Below are 14605 nucleotides of genomic sequence, written 5' to 3'. Positions count from 1 at the left end.
AAGTTTTTTTAGTTAATAATTAGTGAAAGCTGGTGGACTATCCTGGCTTAATTCCAAAAGAAAGAGATTAGAGAAAGACTATATAATTAGAATAATATAATACTCTTGTTTGAACTAAAAGTCAGCATCCTCCAGCACAACTTTTGATAAATGTTTTCACTCATTTTTGATTATAATAAAAATATCTGTACTGCATATTGATATAAATATATGTAACATTGTGCAGTACTTAAAAAATTTGTATTTCATGTCTGTTAGCTAATTCTAATTAAGTCTCTAAGCATACATGTTTTTATAATGCAAAACCTAGAGTGAAAGCTAAATATTTTACACTGAGAAAATATAAATGATAAATTATGGTTTCCTATTTTTCCACATTATACAGTTTTCTTAATATAATGTAGTAGGGCTTGCCTCCTTGCTTGTGTATGTATGTATGTATGTATGTATATATGTATGTATGTATTTATTTATTTATTTAGAGATGGAGTCTCACTCTGTCACCCAGGCTGGAGTGCAGTGGTGCAATCTTGGCTCACTGCAACCTCTGCCTCCCAGGTTCAAGTGATTATCTTGCCTCCGCCTCTGGAGTAGCTGGGACTACAGGTATGTGCCACCACATCTGGCTAATTTTTTGTGTTTTTAGTAAAGACAGGGTTTCACCATGTTGGTCAGGATGATCTCAATCTCCTGACCTCGTGATCCACCCATCTTGGCCTCCCAGACTGCTGGGGTTACAGGTGTGAGCCACTGTGCCTGGCCAGTAGGCCTATTTAAAAAAAAAATGTGTTTCAAAATTTTTGTACTGATTTGAGACAGAAGGTAAATCATTTGCTTTCACATGGCAGTAACCATAGAGTGTCAATTACTTTCCTTTTACTGTGGGATTACTCATTAGACATTAATAAGTTTATTATTTTAGTTTGTACTACTTACAGAGTAGGTCTCATGTCATTTATTTATTGACTGTCAACAATGATCCATAAATCTAAATACTGTATTTTACTTCTAGATGAATATATCATAATGTTGAAAAGTTGGAGTGCCCACCTCAAGCTGACCCTCTTTGTTTATTCTAAGGAAGGTTCCAACCTGCTTTTGTGGCCTTAACTGTTTTTACATCCTTATGTATGCTATACTCCTGTCAACCCAGGCTACTTTTTTCCTGCATGTGACCAACCTTTCCACCTCCAAGTTTTTGTTCTTTCTTCCTCCAAACATCTTCTCAATCTCTACATACTGAAATTCTACTCACTATTGAAGGGCTATCTCAAATGTTGTCTTCTATGAGGTTTCTTCCTGGTAGTTCCAAGTGCATGAGTGCTCCCCCACCACTGACTTCTGTCTTACATTATAGTAATATTTTACTGCTTTATTATCTCCTCCTGCTTCCAGCTAGGATATAATAAGCTCATGGAGAGAAGGAAAGGGACCATGTCCTACTCATCTTGTGTACTCAGGACAATAGGTACTGTTAACTTAGATTTAACTGTTGGAATAAATTCAATCACACATAAAACTAACTTAAATCTTGGATTGCTTTTTAAACATAGGAAATCTTTGAATGGTTTTTCAAATGTATTAGCCTTACTCTTGGTGAAAGGAAGATGGGCTATATATTTTAAATACATAGAAAGAAAAGAAATTTATCATTTTAAAGACTAATCAAGTAGGTAATTTTATCTGCTAAGAAAAAATTTGAGAGGGATAACATTGTTATTTATGGCTGGGCGTGGTAGCTCACGTCTGTAATCCCAGCACTTTGGGAGGCCAAGGTAGGTGAATCACTTGAGGTTAAGAGTTCCAGACTAGCCTGGCCAACACAGTGAAACCCCATCTCTACTAAAAATAGAAAAATTAGCTGGGTGTGGTGGCAGGTGCCTGTAATTTCAGCTTCTCGGGAGGCTAGGGTAGGAGAATCGTTTGAATCTGGGAGGCTGAGATTGCGGTGAGCTGAGATTGTGCTACTGCACTCCGGTGTGGGCGACAGAGACTCTGTCTCAAAATAAATAAATAAATAAATAGAATAAAAAAAGATTGGTATTTACTGGAAAATGTCTGACTTCTGACTTCTTTTTATGTACAGAAAAACTTTAAAATAAAGTGGATCTCCTGGGACCTCTTGTCTTGTGGGTGGGGTGTTGGCTGAGTATTAGGGGAGTGACTGTGACACAGGATGAACACATAAAAGTATACCAAAAGACTAGGAAGATATACTTATGGCAATTTCTGGTTTGAAACTAGGAAGATATACTTATGCAATTTCTGGTTTGAAAGGAAGATGTGATAAAATTACTTATTGCCTGCAAAGTTCAGTGTTTCCCCAAAAACATTTTTTTTAGTCTTGTAGTAAAGCACTTACTATTCACATGCTACCCTCATAAATTAAACATTAACTTCACCATACAAGAATGTAAATACGGGCAAGACGATCAGGTGATGTAATTCTATCTTCAACGAATTGTTTCATTTTCAATTAAGGTGCCTTTGGGACACAGACCATTAAATATCCAAGGAGTCAGTGAGGCAAAGTAAAATTTTGTATTAATTATCAAGCTTATAATTTTTCTAAATTAAAAGGGTTCAAAATTAAAATTTTTTATTGATATGATCAATGATACTGAATTTCAAACTTCTATCTTAATTTCAACAAGCCAGTTAAAACCATATGAGTTGAACAGTAAAACAACATAATCAAAAATACTTTATAATTACTAAAATTTCTCATCTACTTAATCATCCCAAAGTAATAACTGATAAATTTTTAGTCTATTTCTTTGTTTTCTACTTTTTACTTTCTAGATTCGTGTTATATATAGTTTCCAATGAAACTGTGATCATATTGCATTGAGTCATGAGATTTTGTTTTTCCATGTCATTACAAATTCTTTGATAATAATTTTAATGGCTCTATTATATTCCATCTTACGCCTTAAACATTAATTTAATAATTTCACTAACTTGAATTAGGCATGAAGTTTGTGTCTACTGTTTTACTCTTGAGTATAACAAATGAGCATTCTTCAACATAAATCTTGGGTTTTGTAGCTCTATCATTTCTAGTATTAGAATTACAGAGTCACATAGTATGAACCTTTTCATGGCTCTTGACACATTTTATCAGAGAACTTTCTATGAGGGGTGTGTCAATTTAGTCTTCCACTGTTAACAAACCCAAGACACATTTAATAGTCTGTATTAAAGTCTCAAAAATAAATGATAAAACTATTTAATTATATAAAATGATTATGAAAATACTGAAGTATGTTTTAGTTTAGAAGATTAAAAACACTTTTATTATTACATAGTGAATTTATTAGCTAACTAATACATACTGATAGGCATGTAGGGTAAATAATACTGTACGTAGGTCTCCATCCTTCATTCATCTTAGTAAGATAATAAATGTGGTGAGTCTGATTTGGCATTTTAAACCTAATGGATCCATGTATTTAATGTTTTATTTATTCAGAATTTTTCTAAATTATAGAATATTTGGATAGTTTTCTCAGTCTCAATAAATCTTTAAGTTAGACACATTTTTGAGTAATTCATACAGATCAACAGTGTTCATCCTGATTAAATCTGATACTCACAACATAGGAATTTTCTAAATTCTTAACTGAATAATAGTTATTTAAGAACATTATTTTTTCCTACCCTGTTGCCTTTACTCCTTTAACCATTATGAGAAAATGACTACTACTGATTTTATTTCATGAACAATTTCTATATTCTGTGATTTTATTCTAATTATCAAATGCCCATGTGGCTAGTTTGATTACAATACCTGCTGGACTAGGCATGATGGGTGTTCCTGGTGGCCCTCCACCTCCTGGAGGACCCTAAATAATTATACAAAATTTCAGTAAAAATAAGGCATTGCATAAGATAAAACAGAAGAAAAGTTAGACATATCTACAATAATCCAATTTGAAAGTAAGAGTGGAAATGTATTTTCTCTATAATTTATTTTCTTTGAATGCACAATCATTTCAATATTCTACAAAACATAATTTAGCTTAAATATGTTGAGATTGTTTTGACAAATTTCCAAAAACAAGGAGCCTGTAACACTAATTCATTATTCATGAATTAATCATATCAGTTATAATGAGGTTAAGCAGAAACCATTCAATAGGGCCTTTACAAATCCATAAAACAGAAATAATTCATTGTATTTTTAATTTTCATAGAAAGCTAAAATGATATTCACTTAAAGAATATCTTTAAAAACAAAGATATTTGCCTATAGACTTATATTTTTTAAAAATGCATTGCCGTCATTTCTTCTCTCAGCATCAATTTCAACGTTTCTGGAGCCCTGTACCTTCCACTATCACATCAGTTAGAAATGAGAGGCAATGTTGACTAATGCTGTGGGTTACTGAGGCTGCAGCTACACAAACAAACTGAAATGGAGATTAGGTAATTCTAAAGTTAATTCAATTATTTCAGATAACCAAAATAGATAATTCAGGCAATGGGTTTTAGGCCTTTTCAGATGCTCTATGTACAGTGATCAAATTAACTTCTAAATGGTGAAATTTTAACCTCATTCTGAATGTACAGATATGGCCTGCCAATTATTTCAGATGAGATCAGGCACATTCAGGGTGGTATGGCTGTAGACCTGCCAGTTATTTCAAATAATATCTGTATTTGCACAACTTAAAATTTATTTTAAACATCTATAATTTCATAAAATGATATATAAGCCTTATTCATTAGTGACTTTAAGAAAAAATAAGTATACAAATTTTCTTACTTTCATTTTTATTTCATAGAAAATGCAAAGCAAGACTTGCTTAGTTTTATAGGTTACAGGAACATTGAACACTAAATTCACAGATCCAAAGCAATGTGTGCCTTTCACTATGTTAATAATACACTATTTCCATGGAGAGTGAAATGCTCACTGATTTTCTTCTTATGCATTCCATTTTTCCTTCCAGCTAGCCACCACCTCTGAACATTTCTTTAGGAAAGATTTCCCTTGTTACCATTTTATCCCTGTTTCTCTGTTAGGCATTTCCCTTTAAATGGTGTAATGTATTTTCTTCTCTGTTCACCTTTTGATGTAGCAATGATCATAATGTGATGATGATTAAAAGGTCATTTGTAAGCTCAGGAGGTCATATAAAACTTGTTAATTTGACTTCACACTGATATGAATTTTTGGAAAATTTTAATGTGTACTAAATAGTAATAAGAATGATAAAAATAAATCTTCTCAATTTCAAAGAATGACCAAAAAATGAAATAATCCCTCTAAATTATTGGTTATTATTCTGCCATCTAATTCATTTGTGATTGGGAGAAAGTTAATGTCTTCTTAGATGCTATGTGTGAAGCATAGGGTTGGATGGGGGTGGAGATTATTCTCCTGGAGAACTGCAAATTCAAGCATATTACCGTGTAACTGGGGATTACTCTCTTCATGATTGGACAGAGTGTATTGTACTGGTTTTCAGAAACATATGCTGAAGTAAAACACAGTACTCAGGGCAATTCTGGCCAGATTGATAACTGTTTCACTAATGAACATCAACATATGTACTGAGGTTGGCAGATGAAACAACTCAAGATGTTCACTTCTTGGCCAATACACAGGGGCTCTTCTTAACATCTGGACAACTATTTCATTGCCCAAATAAAATGTAACATCAATTCTTATGAGCAAACAAACCCAAATGTACTTACTACATAATTCCCAGGAGATGCTGAGGAGTATGGTATCTGGAACATGAATAGGACAAAAAAAAATTTTGATTCACGTAGCAATATGGACAGTGACCTAAAATGAATTTATTTCATGATTTTTTTTGGTCAAATTTTAAAATGTATCACAAAGCATAGTAAAGGATAAAGAAATTTATATCTGTTTAATTGCTGGATAACTGAATAATAATACCTTGGATTTACACAAAAGAAGGTAGATTTTAGTCAAGAGGATTTTAAAGAGAATAACTTCTTTTAAGTTATATTGATTTCAGGTAAGTTATACACATTGTATGATGCTAATTACTTATTCTGTAAGTAGAAATACACATATTTGTGTACCTAAAAAGTGAGAAACAAGAATTTTTCAAATTAATGGTCTTTACACATGCAATTTCTAAGCTATGCACTTTTTTTTTTTAAGACAAGTTCATGCAGTATGGGTTAATACTTGATAAATGGCCCTTACTACTTCCCTGTCCCTTTCTAATTAGCTACTAGAAAACAATATAATAAATGCAAAAAAGTTTAATACAATCTCCAAAGACTATTAATTTGTGGGGATCAGATGCGGGTAAGAAACTCTCTCTCTTCATATCAAGCTCTTCACCAAGCTCTTTTCTAGAGATTAGAAGGTACTAATACCACATTGCTATGATACTTTAAGAAATGAAAAACCAGAAAACCTATGTTTAAAAGCCCTTCAGTGTATATGTTAATAGAGAAAGTTAAATCTAAATATTTTCTTTTTTCACACGAGCTCACTAGCTCACTTGCATGAAGATGCTGTACATCCATAAGAGATATTTTTGTCTTATCCTGAAAAACACCAATAGATTACTCTCTACTCAAGTCAGACAGCCAAGGCCAGAACAGGATCTTTAGAGTAGTGAAAGATTAGTGCCTGTACTATTCTAAATCCTCTCTCTATCCAAATACCTGCCATATAATTAAACATAAAAATAATATAAAACCATAAAGTATAAGAAAGTCTAACAAAGTTATGATTTCCTCTTGATAAACAATTCTTTGATTTTTTTGGAAATATTTAATAATAAGTTATTTGAAAAGCTTTTATCCTCCTTATTTGGTATTCCCGCTTTGCCTTAATAACAGAACCCCGAGGCCCTGCTTGGTCTTGCTGAGGATAATTCAGCACTGCAGATGACCACTGCTAGAACGCCCAGCATCAATAGGGATGAGAATTATTTCTGCTGAGTACTAAGATTTTTTTATGGCAGCAAACATTTACTTGACTTAATGAATGAATGTAACTTTGCTCTCTTGGGTCCCTTTCAGTTCATGATCTACCTACCATCCATCCTCTGTTTCTCAGTTTTTTGGAGGGAACAAGGTCTTTCTTGGTCACCCAGGCTGGAGTGTAATGGCACAAACATGGCTCACTGCAACATCGACCTCCTTGGCTCAAGAGAACCTCCTCCCTTATCCCCACAAGTAGCTGGGACTAAGGCATGCATCACTGCACCTGGCTAATTTTTAATTTTTTGTAGAGATGGAGTTTTGCTATGTTGCCTATGCTGGTCTCAAAATCCACCTGTCTTACCTCCCAAAGTGTTGGGATTATAGGCGTGAGCTGCTATGTTGGGCCTACTTCTTATTTAAATGTGAGCCTGCCCTTTCCGAACCACCAATTTATCTACTGGCTTCTAGGACCAACTTCATCTCTCTCTGTCCTTAGCACTTGACTCATGTTCTTTTCTGTCACTCTATATTGCCTATCATCATTCTTAAGCAACCTTAAGATACAATCTAAATCACCTTTAGATCATGGGAATTTACAGTTCACTGCCTTCCTTTACTTTACATTAGTTCCCTCTCCTCCATTTATGAGTTTGGTCACATCCTAGAACTCTTTACTGAACAACTAACTCCCTTGTCTGACATCTTTCTTATTCCTCATGACACTTAGAAAAATTACTCAATATTCCAACCATAATTTTCTCACATCACAATTCCACCATGTTTACATACTACATTACTTCTCTATTAGTTTATGACTAAACTGCCTCTGCCCCTCCTTAATGGCACTGTCAACATTTTATTTCTCTCTCCAATGTCTTAATTCATTATCATAAAGCCTATTTTGTTAACTTCCATTTCTTTAATCACCCTCTAGCCAGCCAACCTTTCTATTTTAAAGCAGAGATTTCCTGGAGGGAAACAAAAAAACAAGGTTGATAAAATCCAAAATGTAATCATGCTTTCCAACTTCTACTTCATCTTAACTAATATCTGGAAGCATTTTTGGCTCAGCCTTTATGAAGGCCTTGAAGATTACTGGTGATGTGTCAGTAAACCCAGTAAACATCATGGGGAAGAAAGTGCCCAGATTTACAGTATTTGCCAGTTACTATGGTGTAAATATTCCCACATGGCAGATTTTAAGCTACCAGTGGTTTAACAAACAGTTCGTGAAATTCCTGAATATTTAACAATGGATCCTTGTGAGCCAGTGCTCATGGTGATTATCCATCCTGAGTAAATATTTTGTCTTCCTGTCATACATTGAAGGAATCATGCTCTTGCTATACATTCATTTTCAGCTCAACATTCCATTATTTATAGATTTAAATTTTCATGTATTCATTCCAGATAGGACAAAACAAACAGTTTGTTTCCAAAGGTAGCTCCTCCCAACTATCTTATTCTTCTTGTGAGTCCTTGCTCCTTTTATATTATATTATATTATATTATATTATTTATTTATTTATTTTTCAAAACAAGAGTTCCCTCTTGTTGCCCAGGCTGGCATGCAGCAGTGCGATGTGGGCTCACTGCAATCTCCACCTCCTGGGTTCAAGCAATTCTCCTGCCTCAGCCTCCCAAGTAGCTAGGATTATAGGCTCTTGCTACCACGCCTGTCTGATTTTTATATTTTTAGTAGAGTCGGGGTTTCACCATGTTGGCCAGGCTGGTCTTGAACTCCTGACCTCAGGTGATCTACCCGCCTTGGCCTCCCAAAGTGTTGGGATGATAGGCGTGAGCCACTGGGCCCAGCTATCTTTTATATTTTTAATTTCCCTTTCTTCATATTCCTTTAAACAGTTAAATATAATAAACATTTAAAAATACTTTAAAAAATGTTATCTCTACTAGTTGTTCAATTTCTGTCAAGCTCTTTAATTTTGGCTTACGCTGTTTCTACTTCATAGTCTTTGATGTCTTTATTAAAAATCAGCATTTGGGCTCTTGGCCCTAGGACTGGCATCTTTATGAAAGCCATAAAATGTAGTAATATAGGTAGAAGTACCATCTGGGTACAGAAGATATATCTGAGCTGGAGAGCTGGGACTTACAGAGAGTAGCTGCCTATCAGAAAGACAAAGAGAAGAATTGCTATTAACAAAGAAAGAAAAGAAATCATGGTTTATTTGGGAAACGCTATGCTATGTTATATAGCTGCTATGGTGTGCGGCTTAAAGGGGGTTGTGGTAAAGGGTGAGGCTACACAGTCAGACTATGAATTTATGCTGTAGAAAATAAAGAGTCATGGGTTTTATGGAGACATGTTCAAATGTATGTTTCTAAAATCATTTTTTATTTTTAAATGTTTTGTACAGACAGAGCCTCATTTTGTTGTCCCAGCTGATCTCAAATCCTTGGCCTCAAGCTATCCTCCTGACTCAGCTTCCTAAAGTGCTGGGATTACAGGCATGAGCCACCGCACCTGGCCCTAAATTTATGTTTTAGAAAAATAAGTCTAGAGGCATCATGGAATATGAATACAAGTTAGAAGACCACTGCAAAAAGTCCAGGCAAGAGATGACAAAGAATGATAGGCAGTGCTGATGAAAATAAGCAGGAGTAGGATAATTTGAGGGTCATTTCACAAAGTATTTGGCAGAGCTTGGTGACAAACTGGGTGTGGTAGACAAAGAAAGGAAATTAAGATAATTACTAGGTTTTTATCTACCCATGACTGGGTAGATGATGGTGCTACTCATTTATACATTGGGAATTCAGGAAGTGGGGCAGGTTTGGGGAAATGTCCGATTATTGGATTTGAAGGCACCAGTAGACACTGAAGTGGATATATGATAAACAAACTTTTAAAAATGTAGGTCTAGAATGTATTCGAGACCAGGACTAAAGATACAGCTTCAACTGAATAGATTTCTACTTTGTGTTGGGCAAGATACTTGATCTAGGATTCAACTAGATTTTTGATAGTTGAAACAACATGGTAACATTAAAATGAAAAAAAAAAAAAAAAAAAAAAAAAAAAAAAAAAAAAGCAGCCAAGATATATAATTAGAAAACATTGCTAATTAAGAATGGGTGGAGACCAGGCATGGTGGCTCATGTCTATAATCCCAGAACTTTGGGAGGCTGAGGTGGGAGGATTGCTTGAGCCCAGGAGATTGAGACCAGCCTGGGCAATATGGTGAAACCCTGTCTTTACAAAAAACAAAAAAAATTAGCCAAGCATGGTGGCATGTGTCTCTAGTCCAAGCTACTCAGGAGGCTGAGGTGGGAAGATTGCTTGAGCCCAGGAAGTGAAGGTTGCAGTGAGCTGAGACTGTACCACTGCACTCCAGCCTGGGCAACAGAGTAAGACCCTATCTCCAAAAAAAAAAAAAAAAGAGAAAGAGAATTGGATATGAGAAACTCAGGAAAAATATAAAAAGTCAAGCAAGCCACATTTTTAAGAGGCAGGTAGTAGATGCAGATTGACTAGAAAATATCTAAACTGGGTTTATTCTTGAAACCTGTCAGGCTTAAGCTTTTCACCTTTCTGTGATGTACCTAAAAGTAAATAGTAAAAAAGTAACAGAAATATGGAAAACTAAAGAAACATTATTAAACTGAAAAAAGAAAAGATATGAAGACAAAACCAAGGAGTCAAATATCTCAAAGGTTAGATATGATGAGGACAGAAAAGTCGCTGTGTCTGGTTGGTAAGTAAAAAGTCACTAATAACCTTCAGAATAGGACTTTAATGGGAATTGAAATGGGTTGAGAAGTAAATTCAATAAACTCCCATTTATTACCTGTTATGTTTCAGGCACTTCATTGCCACATGGTGATGAAAAAGACAGAAAGACCAAGACATTAATTATCTAGTAGAAGGTGGTGAAGGAGTGGAAGTGTGAGAGGCACGGGATGGCAGTTGGAGACTGAGGAAGGGTTGAGAGAAGTTTTGTACTGGTAACCCCTCCCAACTCTAGATGGGTAGTGAACCAGGGCTTTCAGGTTGTCTTGGGATTTTGTTCACGGCATGGCACTAGAGGAAAGTTCCACTCAATGGAAACGGATATAGACTAAAGACTCATATGAAAGAGTGAATGTGTAGGATATGCAAAGAAATAACAAGAAGTAGAATCAAGGCAATAGATAGGGCCCGGTGCGGCGGCTCACGCCTATAATCCCAGCACTTTGGAAGGCCGAGGCAGGTGGATCACCTGAGGTCAGGAGTTTGAGACCAGCCTGGGCAACACGGTGAAACCTCATCTCTACTAAGAATACAAAAATTAGCTGGGCATGGTGGTCAGTGCCTGTAATCCTAGCTACTCGGCGGGTTGAGACAAGAGAATCATTTGAACCCGGGAGGTAGAGGTTGCAGTGAGCTGAGATTGTACCACTGCACTCCAGCCTGGGTGACAAGACCAAAACTCTGTCTCAAAAAAAAAAAAAAAAAAAAAAAGGGTGAGAGAGAATAGAAGTGTTGTTAGCCATTGAAAAGAAAAAAAAAATATTTCTATTTCTGAGGCAAGGAAGAAGAGTGACTAAAGTCTGGTAACATTGGAGGTGAAGGGTAGAATCAGAAGAAATTTGGGTCTAATGGTCTCTTCTCCTCTGTAAAATATGACAGAATTTTAGCTGATAGAGAAGGGGCCAAATATAATGTAGGTGCACAATGAGAATAAAGAATTGTAATAGGCACTGAGGAGAGCAAGAAAAGTAGCTAAGGAAGAGTGAAACAAACTGCTGGTAAAGCATCCATGAGGACCTGGCTGAGGTTGAACATCACAGATCTAAATTAAAATGTGTTAAGTGTAAGGATAGAAATATGTATTAGGCACTGTGTTAGAATCGAAGGTGTTCTACAAATACTTCAAATTTAACGTTCCAAAAACCAAAAACCAAAGCCCCTAAACCTCACTGCCTACCTCTACACCTGCTTATTTTCCTATGATCCTAGCTTAGTTGTGTTATTCCCATTCTCCCAGCTACCTGGATTCAAAGAGCTGAAATCACCTTCAACTCTTTCCTTCTTTTTATCCCTAAATCCTCCCTCTAACTCTACCCCACACTTCATACCAAATATCCATCAAGATAAAATGAAAGGTAAAAATGAAGATGTAGAAGATAAGCAAAAGTAGATAACTAGAAAGTCAGAAACACAGAATTCAAAGAACTTATTATTTGACAGAGAAGAAAATTAAGAGCCATACATATTGTCTGGCTAATCTAGACAGATCACTCAAAAGCTGTGATAAGAATCCAAATATTCTGAAATATCCTGAGTCCCAATACCCACGACTGTGGTGCTATGTTAGAAGGCAGAGAAGTAACTAGAGGGCTTTCATTTTGTTAAATAATCTGTAACAATTTAGGTAAGTGCCTTTCTTCAACTGTGTAGTTTAAAACTATTTTAAAAGCACTGGTTTACTGGAAATAAGGGAAGATAATATCAAGACATTATCTATGCCACATGAAATTAAAAATATTCTATTTTAGTGTTTTTTTTTTTTTTAATGAGCACCTATTTGTTTAGAGATTCTGCACCTATTTGTGCAGAGACTATTTGGAGTAATGTGTTCATATTTCCTTTAGGCTCAATCACTATTAATAGATTCTTATATTTTCCTTAAAGGAGTTTCCTCTTTTTCCCTGACAAGTGAGTGAGTTAATAAATACAATGCTCTACTGAACATTTTGTTGTTTTTGCCTATCCCCTCTTTTGCTACCCATTCATTTAAATTTATTTGGTGAACTACTTCTGCCTTATTTTTTCTGCATGTGGCTTGGGTGGGACTCAGGTTGACATTATTTAAACTTTTGGAACCAAATGTGCTCAAAACCACAAATATATCTGGACTTTTCAGATATATGATGCAGTAACAGTCTTTTTCAGAATAAGAGAAATAATACTTCATACTGAATGTATTTTAGAATATGTCTTAGAATATATTCTATTCCAAATAAGACTCTGAGACCAATACTGTAATGCTTCCAGGTAAGAAAATTAAAAATAAAAATCATAACTTTTATTTGGAATTAAAAATATGAATTTGCCCTTAAAATGTTTTTCCTGTTATCATGTAAGAGTTCCAAAAATATATTTAACCAAAACACTTTTATATGACAAAATGGTGGACTGTCAAAGATTCGGCAATAAATACATATATTACGGATAATGACAGACAGATTTCATACTTTCAGAAAAGTGAGTTATAAACATGGAAAGTAGAAAGGCTAGAATAAACCCTGTGGGGATGGACTGAAATGGAAGCCTCAGCGTACACTTATGCTTTTAATACAAATAGATAAATGTATACATGTGGGTGAGTGTATACACACACATACATATATTTCCTAGTTCTGTTAGTTGAGAGGGCCTAAAAGTTGTATTACTCTAGTGGGTTCTACATACTAATATCCACTAAAAAAACCCCAAGTTCCTTAAAGAAATGATTGCTTCCAGGGCTAAAACTGGGAAAATATAAGATGAGTTTCACAATGCTCAGAGAATAATGGGGATATGTTAAAAGTTAAGTGATACAGCTTAAAAGGAAAATTTAGAACAATTTTAGCATTCTAAACGCACTGAATAAAATAATGCATGAATACATCTTATATATATAAATGAATATGAATGGAAAAGAAAAAACAACTCTGTTATAGTTAGCTAATAAATGGAGAAGAAAAGACAGAATTCAAAAATATCTGTTTGTCAACCAACAAAGTAAAAAAGTGATTCAGGCAAAAATCGTCAATAGATCTCCAAAATAGCAGATGAAAAGTATTAATATAAGGAGGAAGAAGAAACTTACTGTACATTCAAAGTATGTCTCCAAGTTAATAAGCACAAGGGGAAAAATGGTGATTTTACAATGGAGAAACCTGACAAGCACCACTGTAACTCAATGATCAAAATTAACATTAACAATAATAGGACAAATCATCATGTGCCTCCTGAAATGTTGCACTGAGAAAAACACAGTTTTTTTTTTGGGGGGGGGGTGGAGTTATGGTCCTGTTGCCCAGGCTGGAATGCAATAGCGCGATCTTGGCTCACTGGTCCTCCACCTCCAGGGTTCAAGAGATTCTCCTGCCTCAGCCGCCCCAGTAGCTGAGATTACAGGTACCTGCTACCACACCTGGCTAATTTTTTGTGTTTTTAGTAGAGACAGGGGTTAACCATGTTGGCCAGGCTGGTCTTGAACTCCTGACCTCAGGTGATCCACCCGCCTCGATCTCCCAAAATGTTAGGATTACAGGTGTGAGCCACTGCACCTGGCCAAAAACCACAAAATTACTTCTGCAATATTCCTGACAAATATGTATAACCTAAATCCAATCATGAAGAAATAGATAAAAACCAAATTACAGACATTCTAAATAATCACTGGCTTGATTTGAGTTTTTTAACTCCAAAGTTAAGAAAGACCAAAACAAACAAGCAAACAACCCACCCCCTTCACCCCCTAGCAAACAAAAACAAGCTGAGGAACTGTTCCAAGTTAAAGGAGACAAAGATACATGATGGATGAATGCAACAAGTAAACTGGGATTTTCTTTTGTTGGAAAAGATTATTGGGCCATTTGGTGAAATCTGAATAAAATCTGTAGATTAGAAAATAGCATTACATCAAAGTGGATTTTCTTATTTTGATCATTTTACTGGGGTTATAAAAAA

The 14605-nt window shown here is 35.1% G+C and overlaps 1 protein-coding gene across 6 annotated transcripts in view; it reads right to left on the bottom strand.

The window, feature by feature from the left end:
• Positions 1 to 14605, bottom strand: part of SSBP2 (single stranded DNA binding protein 2) — a 314744-nt gene that overhangs the window by 22702 nt on the left and 277437 nt on the right. For all 6 annotated transcript variants that reach the window (XM_032276921.1, XM_032276946.1, XM_032276962.1 and 3 more), the window contains 2 exons: positions 5704 to 5739; positions 3791 to 3845 (listed from right to left, as the gene is read on the bottom strand). In XM_032276921.1, the coding sequence (XP_032132812.1) occupies positions 3791 to 3845; positions 5704 to 5739 (91 nt within the window). The remainder of the gene's footprint in view (positions 1 to 3790; positions 3846 to 5703; positions 5740 to 14605) is intronic.

The sequence above is a fragment of the Sapajus apella genome, unplaced genomic scaffold (genome assembly GCF_009761245.1).
Source record: "Sapajus apella isolate SASKATOON/1434 unplaced genomic scaffold, GSC_monkey_1.0 scaffold1, whole genome shotgun sequence".
Taxonomy (NCBI): Eukaryota; Metazoa; Chordata; class Mammalia; order Primates; family Cebidae; genus Sapajus; species Sapajus apella.
This window is presented reverse-complemented; position numbering and strand designations above follow the sequence as displayed.